Source organism: Varanus komodoensis, unplaced genomic scaffold, assembly GCF_004798865.1.
Source record: "Varanus komodoensis strain SLA01 unplaced genomic scaffold, ASM479886v1 scaffold26, whole genome shotgun sequence".
NCBI lineage: Eukaryota > Metazoa > Chordata > Lepidosauria > Squamata > Varanidae > Varanus > Varanus komodoensis.
The window spans coordinates 10,215,665-10,241,121 of record NW_025335684.1 but is presented as its reverse complement, the minus strand read 5'-3'; the positions used below and the strand labels follow the sequence as shown (position 1 = coordinate 10,241,121).

Sequence of the window (25,457 nt, the reverse complement as noted above, 5' to 3'; positions counted from 1 at the left end):
AAAACCCACCTAAACCCATTCTCCAGTTTTTTAATACAATACATAATTATGCACATCAGCAACTTGGCCACTAGGTGGCAGTGTGCCCACGCCAACATTTTCTAGCAGTCTCAGGGTGTAAGAGATACTTGTTCCTGCTACCAAAATATTCAAGCATGACCCGTACTCAATCCCCAAAATGAGCAGGAGGATGCATCCATCTAATATGTTTGCAAATTCTCAAATGTGTGTTCATGTACAATGTGTGCAACTTGGAAAATCTGTGCAAAGTTGCGATGTTTTGGCACAACTTTCCCATTGGTTTTGGTGCATTTTTCCTGTTTGTGCAAAAGACAGGGTTTGCAGGCATGAGCAGGTCAGGTTCTTTTGTCCACACGTATTTTCATCCTTGAGTTGAGGGACAAATCAAGGCTTAAATGGGATCGAAAGAGATTTCACAGCTGAGAAGGGAATGGTTGGACTTCTTTTTAAATATATGGCAGCTTTGAATGTATTCCTGATAGAGAGAAATCAGACATACTTGGTTCAAACAAACAAAGATGGCTCTTTTTCTCATTAGCTTCCCACTGCCACTCACTAAAATTTCCGTTGAATAGTTCTGCACTTTGGCTTGGCTCTGATTCCTTAAAGACACCACAATCAACCCCTCATCACCAGAAAGGGTCAGTCTGCCTTCGGATTGCAAGAGAACATCTCCCTTGTTCAGGTGATGTTTTCCAGAGAGCGTGATTGCCTGGATGGAAAGAAAATAAATAGAGAGAGACTTTTGGACATATATAGGAAGAGCGTTGCTGATGAGACCAAAGGCTATCTAGGCCTATTTGGGTGCCCACAATCCCCAGTGGGGAGCCCACCATCGAGATGCAAGCATAGCTGCTGTGCTTTTCTACTCGTGTGTTCTGCAGCAGATGCATTTAGAAACACGCTCCTCCTGACACTGGCAACAATAAGCACGCATTGTGATTTGTAGCCCCTGTACTCCACGCTTTTGTCCATTTGCCTTTTAATGCCATCGCCACAACTGGAGGAGCATCACCATCCCCCCTGCCAGCCAGTTCAATGGCTCGATCACGCTTCGCGGGGTGGAATACTCCCTTGTATCTTTTTGACTCCTCCAGCCTGTGTTATTCTGTCCGCCTCTTCCACGTTCTCCTTTACTTGCCTTTTCTCCTAAGCCAGATTGCTTCAGACATTGCAATTTTTCCTGGCAGGGGAATCCGTCCAGCCCCTTGATCAAAAGGGCATTCCAGACAAGAAAACTGGCATGGACAACAATGATGATTCTTCTGTATTCCCTAGAAGTTTCTGAATACAGTGCAAACCTATGTATGTCTACTCAGAAATAAGCCGCACCCAGTTCAGTGAGACTTACTCCCAGGAAAGGGTGCAGCAGATTATCCCTGGCAGGGAAGGATGCCTGAACAGACACCAACAGGACTGTGCCAAGGCCACCTGGTGAGCTTCACCGCGACTGGGACCCAGCATTCGCTGGCCCCTTCTAAGCACTAAGCCGCACTGCCATTCCGCTCCCGTTTTCGTCCCACAACAGCCCTGTGAGGTAGACAAGGCTGAGAGCCAGGGACTGGCGTGGACTTATTCAGGGAGCTTTCGTGAGCCAAGGAGGACTCCCAAGCCCTAATCCGACTCCTCGCCTTTCTGCTCACGTGTATTTCAGGGCCACAACAGAGAGCTTACACCTGGAAGGCCGCAGAAGTCGAGGCTCATGTCATGAAGCAGCCAGGCCGAGTAGTCCGTTTCGACTCTTCCAAGAATACGCTGCCCGGCACACGAAGGCACGACGGCGTCGTCCAGGATGACTTCTACCTGAATTTTATCCAGTCGCGACGGCTGGCCTTTCTGCATGGAAACAAGGGGGCAGGGGAAAAGAATGTGGCACATGGGATGAGGAAATGAAATGGATGAGTAATGACTGAGGAAACAAGCAAGCACTTTGGCTGCTGAAAGCCCGTAAACTGTGCCGGATGCAGGAGACAGAAAACGTAAGATGCTGGGAAGAGTTGCTCACCCACAGAAATGAAATAGCTCACCCACCGGTTGCAGGAGAGAGCGAGCAAGCGAGCTCAGTGCTGGAGAACCTTCTTCTGCATGCAGAAGGTCTCAGATTTAGTCCAGGATTTCTGGGCCAGCTGGAGCGGGGGGTCAGACTAGATGGCCTGGGAGACCCCTTCTGACTTACTCTGTTTCTGTGTTTCCAGTTAAGGAACCAGAAGGGCTGGGAAAGATCTCTACCCTAAAGAGCTGCTCCTGGTCACAATAGACAAAGGCCTGGTTTGCCCAGAATGCTAGCTAACACCATACTTTGTTTCCATATTCAGGGTTTGTCTGACAGAAGGTCGAACAAACCATGGCTTGTTTTCTCCGCCTCTGGCTTGTTTGCATCCTCCCTTCTTTGCCTGCTTCCTCCAGGTATTCCAAATGCCTATGAGGTACTGTAATGCACCCATCCAAAATGTTGCCCTTTGGTAAAGCAGGGAGGAAAATAAGTCAATGGCTTCCTGAACTTCAGGTGTTTACCAGACAACCTGTGCAATGCTACTTTAGACACCTGACCCTAATGGCCTGTGCAGTGCAGCCAGAATATTGTTGCCTTGAATCTACCTCCTGCCATTTTTCCTTTTGGGAGGAATCCAAGGTGGCTGGCATAGCTCCATTTTTATCTTCACAACAACCCTGTGAGGCTGGTGTGAGAGTCTGTGCCTGGCCTAAAGACACCCAGTGGGTTTGATGGCCAAGGGGGGACGAGCGCCCAGATCTCCTGGGTCCCCAGTCCGACACTCCCCAGCAAACCTCACTGGGTCTCAGTGTGCATAAAAGCTAAAAACAAATCAGGCATGAGACTAAGGTTCCCCCCTCCCCAGAATCGAAGGAATTAGTACAAGTAGTACATAAGTCTCGCTGGCAGCAATTGCTACTAACAGCAATTCGGACTAGTAGCAGCAACCCAGGTGGCGTGAGTGAGTCACGAATGCAATACAAATTAGACAAAGGTTTGGGTATTTTCTGCCATGCCCTGTGATGCTCCGGAAAGTCCAATTCTCCCTTTGCAGGAAGATCGCCAAAAGGTTTACTGATCGCCGGAGATTCCCTTTACCTCGTAAGTCAGAGTCTGTGCGATTTTCCTTCCGTCCCACTTCAGATCGAGGTGTTGGTGAGACTCGGTTGCCGTCTGCTCCAGGGAGCCGCAGGCCTGGAGACTTGTCGCAGGGAGAATGTTCCGAAGCTGTGGACAGTTAGTCTATGGAGCAGCGGTTACTTTGGGGGGTGCCGCCCCAAGGAAGCAAAGAGCCCCCATCAATTTGATCGGCCCCCTTAAGGACTGCAGGAGGGACACCCCGAAAAGGCGCTCTTTGCATCAGCGCAAAATAGGGTTCCTCCCCACACATCAAACACAAGCTTCAGGAGACGTGGCGTTCCTTGGAACCACAGCAAGGGAGGAGGCCGCTTACGTTCCCTCTCCGTGTCTGCTAAGATCCCGCTGACGATCAGCTGCTCTCCATGGTTTTTAAAGACATTTAGCCTCACCTGCCTAGCTTAACCTAGGGGGTGCAGAATCCATGCCACCGATCTGGCTCTCCCTGGTTCTCAAATGGGCACCTTTCCCCCCTGGAATCTCCAGTCAGTGGCTTCCTTCCCGGCTATTGCATGTTTCCTCTGCACTGCAAAAGGTGGAAATGCTTCTTGCAAGGTGCAGTCAATGTGGGGAGCCTGAAGTGCCCGATGCTGCCTGATCTTGGAAGCTAAGCAGGGTCAGGCCTGGTCAGAATCCGGATGGGTGACCTGAGTGTATGGTTCTATGATTATTGCTGTAATCAGCCAAGAGAGAGCAGCATGTGGAAGGACCCACCCTGAAGGCAGGGTGTGAGCTGGGAGTCCAGCTGGCTTGACCAGGGAGGGCTGCAGTAATCTGGGACTAAAGGCATGTCAACTTTTGCCTGTGAAACTGCAACCGGGAAAACACACAGGAAGCAGAGATGGCCACTAGTCTGGCTGGCTTCGAAAGGGGACGGGGCAGTTTCGTGCTGGAGGAGGTTTCCTGCAGCTGCTGGCCTCGTGGGCTAGTAGCTATGGGCTTGCTCTGAGATCAGAGGCGGTATGTCAGCATTCACCCGTTGCGGAGGAGCTTGGGCAGGAGGTCGTCTTGCACCCATCCTGCTTGAGGGATCCCGTGGGCAGCTGGTTTGCCACTGTGTGTATGGACTGGATGGTCCTTTGGTCTGACCTACGTTCTTATTTCCTACACTGGCTTTGATCCTTAGTTTGCGTGTGGATGTGCATCTGCAGCCTGAAGCGATGCCTGTTGGTTTGCAGCTCCTGCAGAACAACAGCTAATCGACAGGAACTACAACTGACTAGGCTGTCTAACGAGGAGGCGCATCTGGCAGGCAGGAAGGGCCTGAAGCTCATCCATGCAGGTATTTTGGCTCTTTGCCTCTGCCCCATTTTGCCTTTAGGCCCATCCTGTTGATAACCCATCGCTGCAACATGGCTCCCAAGAGCGTCTCCACAAAGGCATTCTGTGCTTGCGCGGAAAGCATGGTTGCTTCAGGCCCAGGCACTGCCTCTGGTGGTCTGGATCTTTGCGCCTCTGTTCTGGATGGGACCCTAGCCAGGCCCACTGGTATGTGGCCAGTGCCTGAGATCAGGAAGCAGGTGTCCATACCTGGCTCGAAGGTGTCCATACCTGGCCTCTCCAGTGCCCATACCTGGCTCGAAGATGCTGCGATACAAGCATCCCAAAGAGTGATGTTGGCCTTAGACTTGTCCCCAAAGCTGTATTTCAGATGGGCTGGCTCTCCATCATCCCATGCAAGCTGCATCTAATAGTGAGCAACACAGTAGGTTTGAGCCAGAGCGTTTAAAAGAGAACTTCATAAAAGAGGTCCTTGGACCGAGGGTCTCCAGGTCCCGGCATGTTGCTTCCATGGGGAGGACAGTGCCCCAGGGAAGTGCGGACCCGTGATGCAGCCAGAGACCGAGAGAGAGAGGATGGTACAGAAAGGGATGGTGCGGGAGGTGAAGTGGAGACAGTGCCTGCCCTGACTTCCATGATGTAAAAGTCACGTCACAAAAGGAAAAGGGAGTTGGGGCGGGAAGAGAAAAATAAGCACACTCAGACATAGGTTCTCAAGGATAGTGTTCCTGTGATGTTCAGTTTCTATGGGATTAGCTCTGCGAGAAAAGGAGAGGATGCCGATGGCTTCTGCTGTCTCCTTTCTTCCTCTGCTGCACGTAGGATGCAATATGCTTTCTACGTTTATATTCCACACTGACATTTACGAATTCCTATTTGGTGCCCTGGGGGATCGTTTCCTGTAATTTCGCAGCCCATATTTCATATATAGCAATCTATTTCCACTGACTGTGTTAACGAGGGCATGCGGAGTATGTTTCCTCGTTTGTATTGCTCATTATGTCTGTGGCAGCTTTCACGCAACCCCATTCACATGGAAAGTTCCGTCCTCCGTTTTCAGGAGTTAAGGCAGCTTGGTTTCCTGGGAGCAAGCCCCTTTGAACTCGAGGGGACTTAATTTGGAGCAGGTGTGCCTCAGAGTGCCTTGCTTTTTGCTGGTTGGTAGCCCCTTGGGTCAACTTACCTGCTGCTTGTAGGCGCCGCTCCTTTGCTCAGTCAGGGAACTAACCTCCACGTGTTTCACCGTGAAGTTGAAAGGGTGTGCCACAGAGGCGTCGTAACTGATACGGTCCTTTCCAAGCTTGAGAGAAGAGGAGACTGACACCTGCCACGATCATCACAGAGAGATGTCACCCAAGGGAACCCCCCCCCCCACACCACTCCGACGAACAATATTCACAAATGCATTAGTAGATTATTTCGCAAGATTGAATGGAACTGGCTTTGCATGGGCTTGAGCAGCCCTTGGTTGGATGCACAGGGAAGCCTTCAAGCAAAAGTACACAGCTGTCAAAAGGGGCCACGGTATGCCTGCCCCATCTGTGTGACACCCCAAGGCACCCCCATTTTATGCTGGTGCTTACAGCAGTCTCGGAGACTTATTTATTTATTTTATTTATTTATTAAAACATTTTTATGCTGCCCCATTCGCCGAAGCCTCGGGGCGGCTCACAACAATAAATTAAGAAAATAACAATTAAAATATATACATTAGAATAAAATAAGCCACCCTGGCCAAATAAAATTCAATAGTATTAACATTTAAAATGCCGCTTAAATAAAAAGGTCTTCGCCTGGCGCTGAAAAACAAATAACGACGGCGCCAGGCGGACCTCTCTGGGGAGCGCATTCCATAGATTGGGCGCCACCACAGAGAAGGCCCTCCTCTGAGTACTCACCCTCCTAATTTCCTTCATGGAGGGTTCCCGAGAAGGGCCTCTCCCGCTGATCTCAGGGGGCGGCTGGGCATATATGGACGTAAGCGCTTCTTCAGGTAACCAGGACCCAAGCCGTTTAGGGCTTTATAGGTCATCACCAACATGTGCCCAAGGGCCTACATGGTTTGGGACCCCTGGCTAGGCGTGTATAGGGTGGAACTCTGGCTCTTATTTCTGCCTGCATCCGGTGTTACCTGTTCCTTGCTGTTCCAGCGGACAACAATCTCATCCCTGTGGGTATGCGCGGAATGCTTCGCGTGCATGCTGAACGCGGAATGCTGAGGGAAAGGGATCAGGAAAGGGTGGCAGATCTCCACTGGGAAATAAAACAAGTGATATTTCTAATTAAGCATTCTGGCCCACATGTCCAAGAAGCAGGAGGCTGTCTTAACTGGTAGCACTTATTCAGATCCAGACCCAGCATCTGGCCAGATTGAGCACCTACTGGGGTCCTCAAAGCGAGAGCCAGCTCCCTGTTCTTTTAAGATGTACTATGAACAGCATTGTACTAGAGCTAGAGCTTGTACAGTCAAAAGTGCTTTGGGGTACTTTATTCCTCAGCCAGCTTTCTAAAGGCCTCTGTGCCCTGCTGAGACAACTGCTCCTTTTGGGAGAGTTCTGACCAGCACCCACCAGACTGATTTGCCACAGGCCTTGCCTATAAAAAAAACAAAAAATAAATCTTCATAACTTGACTCAACTCTCTTTCACTGGACATGGCCTGATCCTTCCAAGAACTGCCACTTTTCCAGCTCAGCCTTCCATGTAAACTGGGAGTCAGACTATGCATATCAAAAAAGCCCGTGCAAGTAGCAGGGCCTGTGGTAGATCATTGTGGTGGGTTCTGGCTGAAACTCACTCAGAGGGGGTTGTTGTCTCAGCAATATGCAGAGGCCTTCTGAAATCTCACTGGTCTGGACCTGCCATTAACCCAGTTCTTTAGCCACTGGCTGCTACAATGTGCGGTAACTGAGGACTGCCCTTTGAGTCTGAAGACCCTAATAAAGCTATAGGCTTGGAAGATCTTGGAGTGGTGGTCCACTAGGTGATGCATTTCCCCTTTCTGAGTCCTCCTCTGAGCCAGAGGGAGAAGTGAGCTTGGAGAACTCGAAAGCCCGTCCCCTTTGGTTTACCATTTCCTCTGCAGTGGCCAGTAAACATTCTATTCCTATTGTACTGGGCTATATTTCAGGGCAGGGGGTTTCTAAAGAATGTTTCTCCTTCTGCAAACATTGCTGATGCTTCCACCTGTGGCTGAGTGGTCTCATTCTTCCCTAGCTTGGAACAGCTCTGTGCTTGTACTAATGGCTCCTTCACCCTGCTGGCAAATACACAGTCCTGGTATTGGGGGAGTGGAACCCCAACCACATGTTTAGGGAACCCATTGTAGTTGAGAACCTACTATCTTTTCCTTCAGTGAGGCCTACAATGCTGAATTTGAAGCCAAGTTTCTGAGCACTGGCTCTTCCTATCACGGGATGCTTGCAAGAGAGTTTTATAAACTTACCCTTTATGTTGTGGCTTCCCAACATTTTTGGGAAGAGCCCAGTATAGATGCCTGTGGCTGAGGCCTCTTGGCCATCCCACAATGCATTGCAACTCCATCCTTGGATCCTCCTGCTCTTTTGGTAGGCTGTTGTGAGAATAAATTGCCTTGGAAGAATTGTGAACTAAGGAAAGAGCAAGAGAGACGGGACATCCTTTGGCATGCTGAGGCTTTTGAGTGGTACACTCCGCTCTGGTTCACACATAATCCAAAGCCAGGATTTGAGCTTCGCACACATGAGCGTGTGTGAACCTCAGTGTGGTCTTAAGCTTGGTGCTGTGCTACCACCTCCTCCTCCTGCAGGATAGGAAGAGGGATAAACTATGGTTTGTTTCCCCCGATTCCTGGCTTGTTGTTATGTATGAACTAGAAATCATGGTTTCAAAGATGGTCTGTTTTAAGAAGGTTCCGTTTTGCAGGGAGGTGGAGAGTGGCCTCGCTTGAGAACGCACACTCATCACTCAGCAACGGCATGCCAGGCTCTTCCCAGCGCTGGCTGAGTCGCTCCACCGCTTGCTTCACCACTCTTACCCCCAGCCTGTAATTGGAAATAGCAGCTGGGATTCCCTCGCTCATCACTTACCCGCGTGGGACGCTGGGACACGGAATGGGAACATGGAGTCTGGCGATGACGGCGGGGAGGACAGTCCCCAACTCCTGGGGGATTTCAGAGACCCTCTCCAGGCTCGGTGGAGACCCTCTGCAGGCAGGCTAAACCAGGGTCACAGCTGCCCCAGGGCTTCTCTCTCCCTTGCCGAATTCGGGGAAGGGATTGCTGTGCTTCCAAGGCAAGGAGGAAGGTTTGCCACTGCCACGCCTGGTGTCCCTTGCCAGCCATTTAGATTCAGCCCCAGGGAGGCGGCACTGACACGACCCCACGGCTCCAGCCTCTTCCCCCGCTTCCCTCCTTTCTCCTGCTCTGAGGTCCAGCTGTAGCCTTGGAGGGGCAGCCTGGGCAGATCTTTCCAGCCCAGCTGTGGGAATGCAGAGCAGAGGTAGCTCTGATCTCATGGGAGCTCAGAAGTGGGACTCTCAGGAGCCTGATGGGCTCCCAGGTGACCTCACGGCTTGCGTAATATCGAGCTGGAGATGAAGGGCCACTCGCCCACTGGGTTATTTTGCTCTTCATACTTCTTCTGCAGCACCTTCTTGCTTTCAAAGGAACGATGCAGGGGTAACTTTGCCCCGCCTGACTTCCTTGTTTGCATGGATAAACATGCTCTAAATAGAGTATTCGAAACGTTTGATACCAACCTGGGGTATAGTGTGACTCAGCTGAAGAACGTGTGTTTGGTTGGTCCCAGTGAATGCTAGTTTTGTCCAGACCTGGAGATCCTGGTTCTCCATCTGAACAGAAAATTTCCCTTCTCCTTCTTTGGTAGCGTAGTTTACCTAAAGGGGTTACAGAATCATGTTCTATATAAATGCAAAGTCTTAATTTGATCTACACTACTTGGACTTACCCTGGAGTAACATGCCAGTTCTGGGACCTGCACTTTAAGGATATTGACCAATTGCAGTGTTTTTGGATTTTGGATTTTTCCAAAGTTTGGAAAAACCAAGCTCAAGGAGGCCAGGCTGAAGGAACCGGGTGCATTTTTAATATTTATTTATTTATAACCTGCCCTTTTGCTTGTCAAGGAACTCAAGGCAGCTTATATAATGCTTTCAATCTTATCCCCACCACAACAACCCTGTGAGGTGGGTTGGGCTGAGAGTCTGTGGCTGGCCCAAAGTCACCCAGTTGGCTCCATGGCTGAGCGGGGACTCGAACCCGGATCGCCTGAGTCCCAGGCCCACATACTTAACCACTGTACCACACTCGCTCTTAGCCTGGAGAAGAGAAGGCCAAGGGGGATATGATCTCACTTTCAAATGCTCGAAGGGTTTCCACACAGAGAATGAGCATGACTCGTCCTCTGCAGCTCCAGAGACCGAGCAGCACATAAATCAGCTGAGCCTGCAACTCTGCACATGTTTGCCTGAGTTGTGGCACCATTAAAATTGAAAGAGAGCATGAGAGTTCTTGATGTGAAACGTGCAAGGTTCTCTTTTAAGAAATCCAAAACATGGATTGAAGTATTCCCCAAACTGTAGGATGCATTATAGCTTCCCACACTGCCTTTTAACTTCCCACATTTAACTTCCCATACATACTGTGTACGTATTTTTCTGATGCTAGAAGTCTCCCGCGCCTTCTCTTATTTTCAGTTATAGCTGGCCTAGGATAGTCCCTTCCCTTACATAATCAGGCCACTATTCATCCCTTACATAATCAGGCCACTATTCACAGCCTTGAGAAATAAAGCGAGCTTAGCAAACATTGCGAGGAAAATAGCTGGTGCATATTGTGAGCGCTCACCTTGGAGGTAACCTCAGCCATGGTGGGGAAATACGGTAGGAGAAATGGCAGATTCTGGAGACATTGGATATGCAATTCTTCTCTAGGGAAAAGAGAAAGACTTCTGCTCTTCAGTCATTCCTTTTGTTCCTATGCTGAGGCTGTGAATGCCATTGTAACAAAATGGTCCCATCCACGCGGAGAACAAAGCTTGGGGGAATTCCAGCATTTGGAAAAATACGGGTTTTTTTCCCTGAAGAAAACCCTCTAAAAGATGAAGGATAATTCCTGAACAGAATGTCAAGTGACTAAAAGTTGATTGACTGGGAGGACAGAGGATAGAAAACAAGGGGTGTAAAGTAGCCGGCATTCTGCAGCGCAACAGTTTTTGCAGGTCCTCTTTGCAATATTGCAAAATATTGCAAAACCCATTATAAATGCACAGAATTATATCTAAGTTTCAAATTCAGGATGCATTGGTTCGCTCTCTCGTGAACGACTCACTCTGCCTCCCCAGTTTGATAGTGTTGATTCACACACAGGACCTAACCAAACCTCAGAGGAAGCTAATCACCTCCTTCTTATCAGGGATGCCCCTGAATTCCCTCTTTCCCCTGAGCTTTGCTTCAGTCCTCACAGTACTACTTTCTCTCTCTCTCCCCCATCCACTTTCTCTCCATCTCTGTGTGTGTGTGTGTGTGATTTTTTTGGGAACAATATATAGTTGTGAGCTGTCCCTGGTGCGATGCAAAATATATGGGAATGGTTTAGTCTAAACATAGGCAATTCACTTCCAGAAATATTACAAAGTAGCTTCTGAGAGATGAAAGTTTCAAGAGTATGTTTGTTCATGTGGATTAATACAGTGGCCTGGGTTTTTTTTACTCTCCTTGGGGACGTGGCCTAGTAGAGTTTAATGCACATCAAAATTTACCACTTTACTGCTTGATTGGCCAGAAACTGAGGATGCTGCTCAATGAGAATTCTGCCAGTGGAACTGGTACGGACAGCAGAGCCCTCTTGAGTCGGCCGCCCCAGTTCTGCTTGCGCATCCCAAGGTGAACTGTGCGAGCCAGACAGCTGTTCCCAGCCTTGCGGGACAGAACATGAACAGGATTGGGACTTCTGGGTATCTGTCAGGATCTCACCCTTCCTGGGGCTTTGAGGTTCAGGTGGAAAGCCCAAGGGCTCTCCCCAGTTCATCCGAAGTGGGGAACAAGCCTCCATCTCTTCTTCTCTAGCTCTGGACTCATCAGCACCAGGCAGGGATTGGGGAGAGATCTGTCTGGCTTGCATTTTCACAACATCATACCAAATGTTGCCATTTCAAACTTGCAGGTGATTAAAAACTTAATTGTCCCTTGATATTTGCACGTCATGGAATTTTTCAGCAGTGTGTGCCAATCCAAAATAAGCACGCCGAAGTTACCTTGTTAAGGAAAAGTCATCCAAAATGCATTGTATTTTCCAAATTTTCCAAATGCATTGTAAAATACCTTGTAAAAATGTGTGTACTGGGAAAAAATCCAAAACGATGCATGTGTTAGCAGAAATGTGCACAAAAGCTCTGATAAAATTCTTGCAGACTTATTTTGAACAACTTTAAGATTTGGGAGGGACAGAACTAAAAATGGGGCACATGCTCAGAGGAGCCCAACGATGGTGCTTATTTTTCATGTAAAAAGAAAAGCATGGGGTGTGTGTTTAATAGGACATTTACCAGAGGTGTTTACCCTGCGCATTCCTACCTTTGCCATTTACTTTTGGCAGTGATGTTGAATAAGACATTTAGGTTTGGCTCACAAGACAGTTTCAGGGAGGATTCCACCTTGTTTGCAGAAAGAATCTCACGAAGTGTCAGCTGAAGGAATAAACAAGAAGGAATCAGCAAGAAAAAGAGCAAGACTTGGAAAATGCATTGTAAGGTCTTTCCACCCTTCATTGCATTACTGCCCAATAGCCAAAGGGTGCCTGAGTGGTTCAAACAGCTGCTCATTTATTTATTTATTAGATTTATAGCCTGCCTTTTTCTTTTTTTAAAAACTCAAAGCGGCTTGCATCATCCTCTTCCTCCTGTTCTCAATCTTATCCCCACAACAACAACCCTGTGAGGTAGGCTGGTCTGAGAGTCTGTGGCTGGCCCCAAGCCACCCAGTTGGATCCAAGGCTGAGCGGGGACTCAAACCTGGAACTCCTGAGTTCCAGTCTCGCGCTCTTAACCACTACACCACACTGGTATGGTTTCCCTATGTGCCTTCCCAGCGCGCCCTTTCAAGATGAGGTTAGCTAAATTCACGGAGGATGGGTCTATTGGGACGGCCATGCTTGGGAGCCACTGGCGACGATAGCGTCATGGCTTCCATGCCTATCTATTCAAGCTTCCAGAGATACGGCCATCTTGCTGGCTGCCGGGGCCTGATCCAAACAAGCTCTTTTTATAAACACACATCTTTCTTAAAATTATCCGTCTTCTGCCTTCTCTCCTCTGGTAACCAGGTTGGTAGCACCTGCATCCCCAAAACTCAAGTTGCTGCAATGGGCTTTGGATGTCTGGCTAGGAGCCACACCCTCACCGAGAGGTGTGGCATCTCAGGTGTGGCCTCGTGGGATCCCCCTGAGGCCACACCGATGCCCCCTTCCATGGCCGCCAATGTTCTGGTGGTTCCCAGGCCTGCACACCACCCTCCCACTCTAATGGTGGAAATGTCCTTCCTCAGAGCCAGCTCCTGGCAGGAAGAGCTTTAAGCGAAAAGGCGCTGGCGTTGGGGGCATCTGGACCCCAACCGTTTGGCCATCAGCCGCTGGTGCTTCCTGGGGTCTTGACAACATGCAGCTCACCATAGGCCTGACAGGAGGCGGGCTCCTCCCCGAACCCCGACTGGTCCTCTGTCTGGAAGGGGCTACACACCCCTGCCTCCACGGGCTGCCCACCCAGATCCACGGGGGCAGATAGAGCCTTGGACGGAAACGCCCTTCCTCACCTTGAGGGCAAAGGGGAGCCCGAGTCGCTCAAGGTGATGCAAGGAATGCTTGGCTTCCGCCACGAGTTCAAAGGGTCGAGACAATCCAGAGCCAGCAAAGGTGTCCGTGGTCACTGCTGCACTTTTGGTATTATTCTGCCCTCGAAATGCAGCTTTGTTCTCTGGCGGGGAACAAAAAGAACACATTTTCCAGAGGCAGGAGTCATCCATTATTCAATTCTCATTTGATCGAGAAAGGAGTTATTTTACTGTGGCTATTCTGTCCTCCGTGAGCTTAGGTGGACTCCGGGGATGGTGGAGGACAGGAGGGCCTGGAGGAAGGTTGTCCACGGGGTCGCGATGGGTCGGACGCGACCGCGACTAGCAACATTCTGTCCTCATTGGGCTGTTTTGCCTGATTTCCCCCAACTTAAAGCATCCACCCAAAGATTTCTTGGACTTCTGGAAAAGTTGGGGTTCCCCCCAAGCCTGGCAGCATGTCCCTCTTTATGGCTGAGCGAAGATAAGAACCCAGGTGTTATTGCTATATGAACAGCATAGGTCCTACCTAATTTTCGTAGGGAGAAGCTCAAATTGATTGCATTAGGGTAGCTAGATGCTGGCACTGCTGTATCATTATGCAGACTGCAGCAGAACATGTCATGTCGCCGGTCCTCAGGGACAGAAGGAGCGGTATACGCGATCCATGTGTGTCCGCTCACAGCCTGCACCCATCTCTGCAGAGTGATGTTACTTTCCAGGGACATCTTCATCTAGGAGACAGTGTGCATCAGGAAATACGTTCTCGAAGTCACCCGTGGGATAACTTTTCCTTTTAATTCCTGTGATGTTATTCTTTGCACAACGTTATATATGCATCCCGCCTTTCTTAACAATGGCAAGGTGGCTGATCAAAGTGGGGAAAATACAAACCAAGTATGGAACCGATACAAAGGCACAAAACCGAGGTGCTGTCGACAACCTCTGGCCTGCGGAGAGTCTCACAGGGGCTTCCGTCTCCCATCCTGTCACCTCCACCAGTGCTGTCCCCTCTGCAAACCTGACCTCTGATGGGACTTAGAGAACAAACGGGGAGCGGAACGCACACCGCTGTCTCCGATCTGCCAGCAGCACGTACCCCCTGGCTGCTGCCATTCCTGGTGCAATGAGGGATGATCTCACGGAGATGCAAAGCTGACTGGGCCAGCCTGGCTTGGCTCGCCCGGCGTCCCTCCGAACTGGCGGGTGTGCAGTGCAGGCAAAGCTGCTTCCGGGCCAGGGGGCCTTGGGTCGGATGCGGCTTTCATTCTCGCACTGTTGTGCCTTTAGTGGAGTTTTAACACATTTGCTTCCTTATTGGTTCGGCCCAGTTTTATTTATCGTAATAAGCTTCCTCAAGTGCCATTTTGCACTAGGAAGGCCAGCTACGAATCCTATCGATGGAGAAGACAATCCTGCTAGGGAAAGTCGAAGGTAGAAGGAGGGAAGGACCAGCTCCGGGATGGATCGGTTTCATCAAGAAAGCCACAGCCTTGAGCTTATGAGAGCTGAGAAGCTGCCAAGGACAGAGCAATCTGGAGGGCCGCCAAAAGTCGGAGATGACTTTACGGCACACAACAACGAATCAATCAATAATTTTAAAGTAAAATCGACAGCAGAAATTCTCTCCTTCCTCTCTCTCTCTCTCTCTCTTGCACACCTGCACACACACCCTTACCTGGATGGCTTCTGGGATGTCAGATTTGAGCATCCACGCCCATTTGTGGCGCAGGCCCCCTGTGAAATCTAGTCTTTTGCCAGTCTTTTGCATTTGTCCTCTGAAAATGACCCAGCACGAGCCATACTGAAACTTCGCCGTTAGGTTCTTCACAGGCAGCAATGCAGCAATAGCCTGGTTGTGATAGGATAAGTTCATTATTTATTTTGCATGGACTGATCAAGTATATTCTCAATCTGCCCGAGGACCCACATCCTCCAGGTGGATTGCAAACAGGCAACGGACAGCCAGCGCAGCCCCATGATTCCTAGGCAGCTTTTGGGAAGACACGGGATAATAGTGGACCTTGCAAGGGTCATGCGTTAGTCACCAGTTCTTGGGCCTGGAAAGCAGCTTTCTCTGCCCCACATTGGGCAAGCAATGGGGGAATGATCTCCACTTTCCCCATTGCAAGATGAGCCCTTGTAAATGCGCTGATCTGAAGATGCATGACTGCTCTGGTCTCATGGAATCACAGAACAGCAGCACTGGAAGTGGCCTTGAGGGCCAGTGGTCCAACCCTCTGCTCTTGTAGGACACCAGTTAATACCATCCCACTCAGAGGGCTGTCCAGTTTCACCTTGAATGCCTTTAGTGTGGGAGAGCCCATGGCCTCTCCGGGCAACTGGTTCCACTGTCATATCGCTCTGACCGTGAGGAAACTTTTCCTGCTATCTAGCCTGAATCTGGGCTGATAGCATCTGATTGTTCTGTGTCTTACACTCTGGTATCAGCAAGAAGAGATCTTGACCTTCCTCTTTTTGACAGTCTTTGAGGTACTTCTAGAGGGATACCATGTCCCCGCTCAGTCTTCTCAAGGCTGAACATGCCCAGTTCTCTGTCTCTCCTCATACATCAGTGTTTCCAAGCCCTGGATCATTTTTGCTGCCCTCCTCTGGACCCTAATTCCTCTGCAGCTTTCTTAAGTCTTAGTGCCCAGAACTGGACGCAGTACTCCAGATGAGGTCTGACTAGTGAGGAGTATAGGAGGAGGCAGAGAAAATTTATGGGGCCCCATCCCAGCTATAAGACTGGCAACAAGCCAGTCTTAGCCCTTTTTATCTTCAATAGGGACCTGTTTTTGCTAAAGAGAATGCATTCCATGTGCCTGTTCAGGACTGAGCCACCGCAAGAGACTTGGCATTGCAGCAGTTAATAACATACTGCTGTGGAAAAATGATCCCCCCTCCCCCCCGCCCCTGCCCTTGTCCCCGTGAAGACGGCAGCTGTGCTCAAAGGGAAGCAAGAATCCCGGGCAGATGGAGGTCAGAGTATCTGGATCAATAGCTGGTGAAGGGTTTGTACCATCAGTTCCCCGTGTCTGATGCAGGCCTTCAGTGCAGCCATAAAAGCACCAAGCAGAGCTCCAGCTATTTGGTGGTATAAAAATGTAACAGATAAAATGGTTGATTCAGTGGCTGCAAGAAATCTGCAGAGCCCCTGCAATAAGACTGCGGATGCAATCCCCTTTGTGTCTCTTCTTCTGGCAGCTTTTATCACCTTCTTGAATTTGGGGAAACATCGGTAAAATCTATATAAATTAGTCATTTTTGGCTTGAGTTTTGGTAGATTAGTATCCAAGCAACTCAGAGCTCCAGAGCAACGCTTAGGAAGCCCTGGAACCAGAAGGATGTGTGAAGAGTCATGCCTGCGGTGGGAGTGCCTCCGATTTCTTCTGCCTGGCTCCTTGGACTCTGTCCCGCAAACCTCAGACCGCCTTGTGTTGCGTGTTCACGTGGGCGCACAGGACGACGTGCGTTCAAGCCGAATTCTGCTCCTGCACACGTGACTTGCGGGCTTGGTGTATTTTGCACAAGGATTTTGCACGCTTTGTGCAAAGAAGCCGCTAGCATTCCTGAGTGTTCATGGACTAGATCTCAACTTGACTTGCCACCTGGGCAGGGATGGGCATGGGAAAGCGGTCTGGTGAGCACAGGAGAGCCAGCGTGGAGTAGCGGTTCAGAGCACAGGACTGGGACCCAGGCAATCCGGGTTCGAGTCCCCACTCAGCCGTGGAGCCAGCTGGGTGACTTTGGGCCAGCCACAGACCCTCAGCCCAACCTACTTCACAGGGTTGTTGTTGTGGGGACAAGATGGAAAGGAGCATGACGCAAGCCACTTTGAGATCATTGTAAGAAAAAAGCAGGATATAACTCTAGTAAATAAACAAATACATACATACATAACCCAGCCAGATTTCAGCATGATCTTTGCACCCCTAGTTTAAGCTTCCCTTCACCCGTGAATGAAGGACCTGCGGCTGTTTTCTAATTTTGCATTCAACAAACTGTAATGTTATTTTTCACCCAAGCTGTTTTGTTCCTCCTAAGTATCCTTGAAACCAGAGTGAGGTGGCTTTGGCAGGACTACCACCCCACTCCCAAAATAATGTGGCTGGCTAATGAAGAGATACTAGCCCTGTGCCCTTGAAAGCCCTGGCTTCGAGGACCTGATTCTGAAAGAGTGCACTCAAGCATAAAATGCATACCTGCAGCTCAACCCGGTCTTGTATCCACAGGGCCTGCAGAGTCTCTAAGTTATGCAAGAGTCTGTAGTTGAGAGAGATGCGATCTGACTCCTGTGTAAAGCTCAGCTCCTCTGCGATCTATGGGAGGGCAAGCAGGAGTGGGGGAAGAAATGGATTAATTTGAGTCTGCTGAAAGGAGACGTCTGCTAGGAGAGGAAATAGTTCTCTGTTGCAAAGTCTGGATTGCTTACAGGCAGCAGGGCAACGGACACCGGAGGGAGTGAGGTGGGGTGTGGGGCAGGTATCTCCCCCAGAATCGTCTGGCTTGATTTTAGATGATTTAACTGGATTTTATGATTTTAAATGAGAATGATTTTTAACGAAAAAGCAGGGAAATCTACGCAGATGGTACACACAGTTCTTCCTTGCGCAGCACGGTTCACCTGTGGAATTCTCTTCTACAAGATGACCGTGGCTCTGGACGACTTTAAGGGCAGATTGGACTAATTCATGGTTCCTAGCCCTCACGGCTCTTTCCTACCCTCAGTATTAGAGACAGTGCATTTTGGGAAGTATGTAGGAAAAAATGGACAAATGAGAGAAAAAGCAGTTTGGGCTGAAATAATTAACAATTACATCTTATAATACTTCTTTGTTTTTGCCCATATTATCATCGAATCAAAAACTGATCTAAGCATTTACTTTCTTGTAATGCATAGGAAAAACAAATAGTTCAGTTCTTGGTGGGATTTTTGGCGTACGCTAATATCAAGCCATCGGTGTCATAAAAGCCAAGCCTCGTTGCCTTTGATATGGGTGCATTTATTTATGACTGTGAACCCAGAAGCTTACTTGTGTCACTGGTGCCCCCAAGACCACCCCTCACTCTTCCTCTGAAGTCACACTTCCAGCCTTGAAGGAAGCTTATCGGTTCTCTCCACGCTGGCTGCCATGTGGGAGGGTCTGTGAACAGCCTCAGATCTAGGAATATGAAGAACCCTATGCCAACCTAGGTGCTGTCTGGGGGGCCATAGGATCACTCTGTTTACCCACAATCCTATGCATGCATGGATAGGAAAAAACAGTGCTGGCTGGGGCATGCTGGGAGTTGCAAGCCTTTTTTTCTGCCCTAGTCCAAACGTGGATAAAACCACATCCTTAATTGCATTAAATCAAATCATTTCTGCTGATTATCAATCCCTGATTGCCAAAATGATTACGAAGTGCTAAGCTTCTCAGTAAAAAGTATTCTAAAATATGTCTTCACCAGGAATCGATTAATTGAACTATTTATTTTGGTTATCCGAACATAAGAAGCAAATATATAAAATACAAATATATATGGCTATGGTGTAGTGATTTGGTATTAGATCAATTAAAGCCAGAGAGGATATTATGCGATGAAAATTCCAAAGCAAACTTCAGTGTTTGCACTGAAATAAAAGCCATGGTCAACTGAAAGCCAAGAGAAGGAAAAATGTACACAAGTAAAATCCATGGTCATCCATCAACCAAACTGTGTTCTTTTAACTTATCTCAGCTTTAGCAGTTGGAATCTAGTTTTGATGGGCACAGCTAGAAATCTGGCTGCCTTCATGGAACCTGCAGATTAAAACATCAGCCGGCAGAATCAAAGCATAAAACTGGACAGTCTTTTAGGGAAATTAAATGGGGACTCCATTCTCTATAATATTCACAGTGCGGTAAAACCAGTTCAAAGGGGGATGCGGTTACCTGTTTTTCATCCACACTGAACTGAAGCAACCTTTTACAACTGGTAGCATCCCTTTCCAGAATTAAATCCACCACTGTCCTTCCAGGAATGCCAAGCAGGGCGGCTCCTTGGACATTGTGGCCCAGCTGTGCGTGAAAATCCTGAGTCCTCTGTGAGGAACGAGATCAAAATAAGTCGGGGAAGACCCTCAGAAAAAGCCAACTTGCTCGCAGCAGAGCCAAGCTGCTCAGAGGTGCTTGGAGCCCAGTTCCTACCAGCCACAATGAACTAGCCAGGCACAGTCAAATAAGGCCTGAAGGGCCATGGATCCCTCACCCTGGCTCCTCAGTTAAGGTGCAGAATGTCTGCCAGTACAAATCCAAGTAGGATCAGCAACATGTTGTAGTACGAGGACATTATTTTACTTATACAGTAGATTTCTAAGCACGTGTTCTCAAGCTACCAGTTAAATAGCTAATATGCCATTTGAAGACACAGTTAAAGGAATACAACACAAAACAAATATGTAGAAAGAATGAAAGATGATATAATAGAAAATAATACCCAACACAGAAATTGATCAAACAGTATAATCACCTGGGACTACATCTCTGTTTAGCTAAACACGGATCCCGTTTTGGAGAATGACTTTGCTGCTAGTGCCAAACCGGCCCCAGACTGATGCCCGCCAGGTGTTTTGAACGATAACTCTCCCAGTCAGCACAGGGGAAGACTGGTGCACAGGCATGTGATGAAACCCACGTACAAGAGGGAAGAGTTACTAGCACTGCCCCAGGAGGTGCACTGGGAGAAATTAAAGCTACACATTCACAATACAAAACAGGCAAGCCACAAGACCATGCGGTAATGGAAAGCGGTACAAGCATCCTTCGGAGAGGAGAGAAAATAAGGAGCAGCAGGCTGGAAGAAATCTCTCTTCACTGAGAAACTGTCGATGGGGGCCAGATGGATTTCTCTTGGCCTGCTGTTCATGCTTGATTTTTTCCCCGTTTTAGCCTTTGAATCTGTATTCAAGACCAGCTCAGCCAGTGATGGGACAAACTCATTTTCCAGGCTTTTTTTTTTTTAATCTGGGGAGGAGCCATAGACAGGGAGGCAGGTGTCCTATTTTCTGGGGAGAATCCTCTGTTTGAAGAGCTGGGATCAAGAGTGGGCATAATTGATCACCTGCCAAGGCCCCGAACTTCAGCAGGGCCCATCAGCAAAAGGTGAGTCTTTGCAGCGGCTTGCTTGCTGCCCCTTGCGCTGGCCCAGACCTCATGGAGGTGGGCAGGAAAGGCCTGGCCTGCTTGCTCCCTGGATCTTTGCCTGTCCAGCGAGTCAGTGGCACCCGTGGCAAGAACGAGGAGGAGGGGCGAGGACAGTGGTGAGCAGGGTGGCCTGGAGGGCGACTCCTGGAGCGAGAAGACCCATCGGGAGGGTCCTTCCCAGAAGCCCTCCAAAACCTGAAGCTGGCCACTGGCTGTCAGGGAGGGCAATCCTGCATCTGAAGGCCGCCCAGTCCTGGACTGGTGGAGAGATCAGGGAGGAAGCAGAAGAGCCAGACCTAAAAACACACTGCACACACCAACATGATTTCTTACATTTGTGACTTTCAGCAGGAGGAGTCCATGTAGAGTCTTTTCACCCAAGGTAAGCATCACCTGGCAGTCCAGGTGCATTTTACCCATGGAAATGTGTCCTGATGCATCTATTCTAGTTGGGACTTCAAGCTCCTGTGATAAAAGAAGAAATCCAAGACACCATCGTGAAACATCCACTTCTTAACACTGCCAGACCTGGCATACTGCTCGTTCTGGGTTCACGGGGTTGTTCTGCTAGATGAGGGGGGTTCATTTCACCTCCCGATGTCCAAATAGCCTGGAGCTCAAGTAGGGAAGAAGGAGCCATCCTGATAACCATTCCAGTGACGTTTCACAGATTGTCAGACGACCTCTGTCCAGTCGTCTGTGCAAAGATAGACTTTGATGTGATTTGCACAAATTCACACTGCCCCCCCCCCCCACACCACCCAGTGTGTTTTTCCATGCTTAAACCACGGGGGACTTTTGTATCTTTCATCTGTGCCTTTTTAAAAATGTCCCATCTTTTCCTTTGGCTAAATTTCTACACTCTGTTGGGAGATCCTGATGGGTCTGAAGTAGCCCAGTAGCCTCATCATTTTAGCCCGGGCCTTCCTTTTCTAGCCAACACTTCAATCCAGGACCTGACCTAATAAAGGAGGGTCGAAAGTGAGGGTGTCTTGCTCAAAAGCCCTCAAAAAACAGGAAATGTGCTTGATCGGTTTCCAGATGGGCCGAACGTTCAGTTGCTAAAGCTACCTTTGCCTGGTGCTTGGCCCTCTTGTCCTCCTGGAAGTCTTAGCCTTTTCTAGGTGAGCATTGAGGGTTCTACTTGGCAGCTGTCTTGCTGAACTGATCCAGCCCACTGTGAATGTCCAGGGCTGCCGGGGGCTTTGTGGGAGACACAGAACCCATTGTCCAGCTTGTAAACCCATTTCAGGACAACTCATTCCTCCTCCCCTGTCCCTGGAACTTCTCAAAGAGCAGGATGATTGTATTTCAATCACCGGGGTAAAATGAGAGGCTACAGAGGCTCTAGCCCTGTTTCTCAAGAATGCTGGCCAAAGGGTTGTGGTGTGGAAGCTCTGGGGACACATCTCATAACTCATGCCTGTCAAGGGGCACCGTGCCTGGAAGATCTGCGCTGTGCTGTGCGGTGCCCCAGAGCAGCAGGCTTTCCTGGAAGACGATACCCACCAACCGACCCACTCCTGGGTGAGAGATGGCGATGCCGGCTGCACCGGAGGAAACACAGAGGAGGCCCATTCCATCTCGGACCGCCCTGGAGGTGGGACTGCAGCATCCCTGGCCCCTATTTCCAGGGTCTGCATCCAAGGAAGGAAAGGAAGGAAAACAAACAAGCAAGGACATCAGTGACCTGCAAAGCTGTACAATCTGTTTCCATTTCCAGTGTCCATTCCATTCTGCCTTGGGGTTGGATTTCTCCCTGAGCCACCAGGCTGCAGCTTCCCACATCTAGAGACAGACGTCCTCCAAGGATGGAGCTGTCATTGGTCACAGAGAGGGCCACTGCGTTTTTGGGAGGTAGCCCTAAGTCATGGAGGCGGGAGACCGAGTGAGTCAGTGTCCCTCGCAAGGTGTATTTCTCTACAGAAGACATCTCCAGCTGCACATCAGCTGCTTGGCCGTCACTCCGGAAGTACGAGGTTAAAGTGGCATTGCCGTTGTTTTGGAGGAAGGATCCGCCAGAGTCTAGATTCAGCGGTATCTTCACATTCTAGAAGACCAGAGAGAAAGAGGTGAAAGTTTGCCTTGAAAAAGAATCTGCTCTCATCTTGAGTTTATTTCACAGAATCACTTCCTCAGCTGACTACTTGAGACTAATTTAACAACTCGGTACCCATTAGACTTTCTGGAATTAAAGTTTCCTCCTGTCTCGGCCAGCATGGCCAATGGGCAGGAATGCTGCAAAGTGAGATTCAGGCCATTCAGAGAACACCAGGCTGGGGAAGCCGGCCTTAGAAGAAAGACTGAAATAATCACCTCCAAAAGGTCACATTTATTCAGAAGAATAACTCTCCATCTCACAGCTGTGGCTTCACCCATCGGACTCAGTTCTCCATTGCCTGTGAACATGCATCCCCCAAGCGCAACTTCCATAAGGCCTTTGTACGCCTCTCCTTCCACAGCAGATAATTTTATCCAGTTCTCTTGGGCGAGGCCCAAAGACCCGAGGTAAGGCCATACATGGCTAAGGTGGATCTCCGCCGTATGCCTGGGGCTGCGGGCTGGGGGGAGATGGGACTGAGCCAAGTTGTCAGCAGAAATGCCCTCCTCAGTTGCGTGGGATGTGCAGTTGCTAGAAAACATGGATCCATTCAGCAAAATTCTTGCTGGTGCCTAAAGAAACAAAGAAGAGTCAGGCTGTCAGTCTGGCTGATGCTGTGGATTGCATGTTAGCCTAAAAGGGTGCAGCTATTTTCTTGCTATGGGCATCCACAGCCATTGGCATGTGCCCAAAACAAGCAGCGGCCTATTGATTATGGTAATGGTGTAGAAGCTCCAGTCTGGAGACCACGCCTAGCTCACTCGGAGGCCCCCGAGGGCCGCATCCTCCTCCCTCCCCAGCACCAATCATTCAGTGTTTCTCTGAAGTCTGTGTAGTTTCCCCCCTAGTCTGAAGTGCTTCTTTGAAGGCTTGGACACTGGCAGCAATACTTCAAGCTGAAATACGATGGCCTTCCCAGAGATTTTGGCCTTGCACCTTTGGTTTTCAGCATTGCCCACCATGGGAGAGCTTGTCAGGGACTGAATTCAGCATTTGGGCTGGAAGAGGTCCCTCACCGGTGCGCAAAGTGAGTTTCATGAAGCATCAATCTCATTGCTCTCAGATGCCCAGAAGGACCCTGGGGATCCCAACCATTCTTGGAGCTTAGGGGCTGCAGCCATGAGAACATGAGACTGACCATTGGTGGATTGCGAAAACAGGAGAGGTCCTTTCGGGGACAAAAGCCTCAGGGCAGAGACAACAACCATTGAACAACCACCTCTTACTTAAGGCTCAGTCTGGCTCTGCTTCTTGTTGGAGCAAGGCACAGGCACACTTGTGTCCGGTAGTGCGAGATATCGAGCAAGCAAGTGCCTGAATGTCTGCACACGCAGACCAGGGAATTCATCCCATCTCTGTGCTTAAAACATCTGCCAAGATGTAGAATTTCTCCATGATATTTATTTATTTATTTATTTATTTGGAACACTTCTATGCTGCCCCATTCGCGAAAGCCTCGGGGCAGCTTCCAATACAAATAAATAACTATACAAATACAGAAAAATACATAAAAATCTGGAGACAACCCGGCATAAATATAAAATCAATAAATAAATTCAACAATTAAAATGACGTTTGAATAAAAAGGTCTTGGCCTGGCGCCGAAAAACAAAAAACGGCGGCGCCAGGCGGACCTCTCTGGGAAGCGCATTCCATAGGTGGGGCGCCACCGCAGAGAAGGCCCTCCTCCGGGTACTCACCCTCCTAATATCTTTCACGGAGGGCTCCCGGAGCAGGACCTTTACCTCAGATCTCAAGGTGTGGGCGGGCGGTCACATAGGGAAGGAGGTGCTCCTTCAGGTCCCAAGCCGTTAAGGGCTTTATAAGTAATAACTAGCACCTTGAATTGGGCCCGGACTTCAATGGGGAGTCAGTGGAGCTGACGGAGGACCGGGGTTATATGAGCACAACGCCCAGTCCCCGTCAGCAACCTGGCAGCTCAATTCTGCACCAACTGAAGTATCCGGACCGTCTTCAAGGGCAGCCCCACGCAGAGCGCGTTGCAGAAGTCTAGCGAAACCTTGAAATGGCAAATTGCTGCCAGCCAAGCTTAGAAAAAGAAACTTGTACCTCCAAGAAGTGGCTTTTAGCTTCTGCGCTACAGTAGCCAGATAGCTGACAAGATGTAGATTCACCACCACACCAGACCTGCAGAAGATCAATAAATACGGAAACAAAAAGATGGCTTTAATATGAGAAATGATTCATGTCTTGGTGTGTGATGAGTAATTGACAGCCATTTCTTGGGTGGCTGGTTATTTCTCTTTCTGCCCATATCCCATCCACCCACCCCAGATGCTGCAGGAAGTGGTCAAGATTTATTCATTGTTTATGTTTATAGCCAGCCTTACTTGATCGACTCAAGAGGGCATGCAGGGGTCTTCCTATCATTTTATCCTCACACAACCCCGTGAGGCAGATGAGTCTGTGAATGCAAGTGTGTGGACATAACAGTGAGGTTCTTGGCTGAGTGGGGAATTTGAACCTGGCCCTCCCCAGTCCTAGGATAACACCTGTAGGGTTCCAGGTTCGATCCCTGCCTCCTCCTGTTAGGGCTGGGAAAAACACCTGGAGAAGCGCTGGCTCTCAGTGTAGATAATGCTGAATTAGAAGGTGCGATGGTCTTGCTCTGCTTAAGGTGACTTCCTGGACAAATAACACAGCAAAGGATTTTCTACTGACCTGTATTACTGATGGGATGATCTGAAGGAGTCCCATGTTGTGATGGAAGAATAGGGAAAACCCAGCTGCACTGTTGTTGCCTCGATTCTCCAGTTCAACCGCAAACTCTTCTTCACCAGCCTGGATCATCACCCCCACTGCAAGCTTCTGGCTGAAATTCTAACCAGGGGAAAAGGGTATGATGCAGAAAGACACTGGTTGGGCAAGTGTCAGGCACCAAGGCCCTGGACTCTTGTCCTCAGAGGACCCT

The 25,457-nt window shown here is 49.3% G+C and overlaps 1 protein-coding gene across 1 annotated transcript in view; it reads right to left on the bottom strand.

The window, feature by feature from the left end:
* LOC123025172 overlaps positions 1–25,457 on the bottom strand; it is a 91,899-nt gene that overhangs the window by 14,964 nt on the left and 51,478 nt on the right. Inside the window, exons 39-57 of the mRNA XM_044433686.1 lie at positions 25,208–25,366; positions 22,741–23,097; positions 22,115–22,474; positions 20,758–20,889; positions 19,174–19,323; positions 17,461–17,577; positions 14,934–15,107; positions 13,785–13,989; positions 13,238–13,398; positions 12,005–12,117; positions 10,278–10,359; positions 9,170–9,307; positions 7,877–8,039; positions 6,564–6,685; positions 5,616–5,756; positions 4,725–4,838; positions 3,113–3,241; positions 1,696–1,857; positions 578–733 (exon numbers count right to left, since the gene is read on the bottom strand). Of these exons, the coding sequence (XP_044289621.1) occupies positions 578–733; positions 1,696–1,857; positions 3,113–3,241; positions 4,725–4,838; positions 5,616–5,756; positions 6,564–6,685; positions 7,877–8,039; positions 9,170–9,307; positions 10,278–10,359; positions 12,005–12,117; positions 13,238–13,398; positions 13,785–13,989; positions 14,934–15,107; positions 17,461–17,577; positions 19,174–19,323; positions 20,758–20,889; positions 22,115–22,474; positions 22,741–23,097; positions 25,208–25,366 (3,135 nt within the window). The remainder of the gene's footprint in view (positions 1–577; positions 734–1,695; positions 1,858–3,112; positions 3,242–4,724; positions 4,839–5,615; positions 5,757–6,563; positions 6,686–7,876; positions 8,040–9,169; positions 9,308–10,277; positions 10,360–12,004; positions 12,118–13,237; positions 13,399–13,784; positions 13,990–14,933; positions 15,108–17,460; positions 17,578–19,173; positions 19,324–20,757; positions 20,890–22,114; positions 22,475–22,740; positions 23,098–25,207; positions 25,367–25,457) is intronic.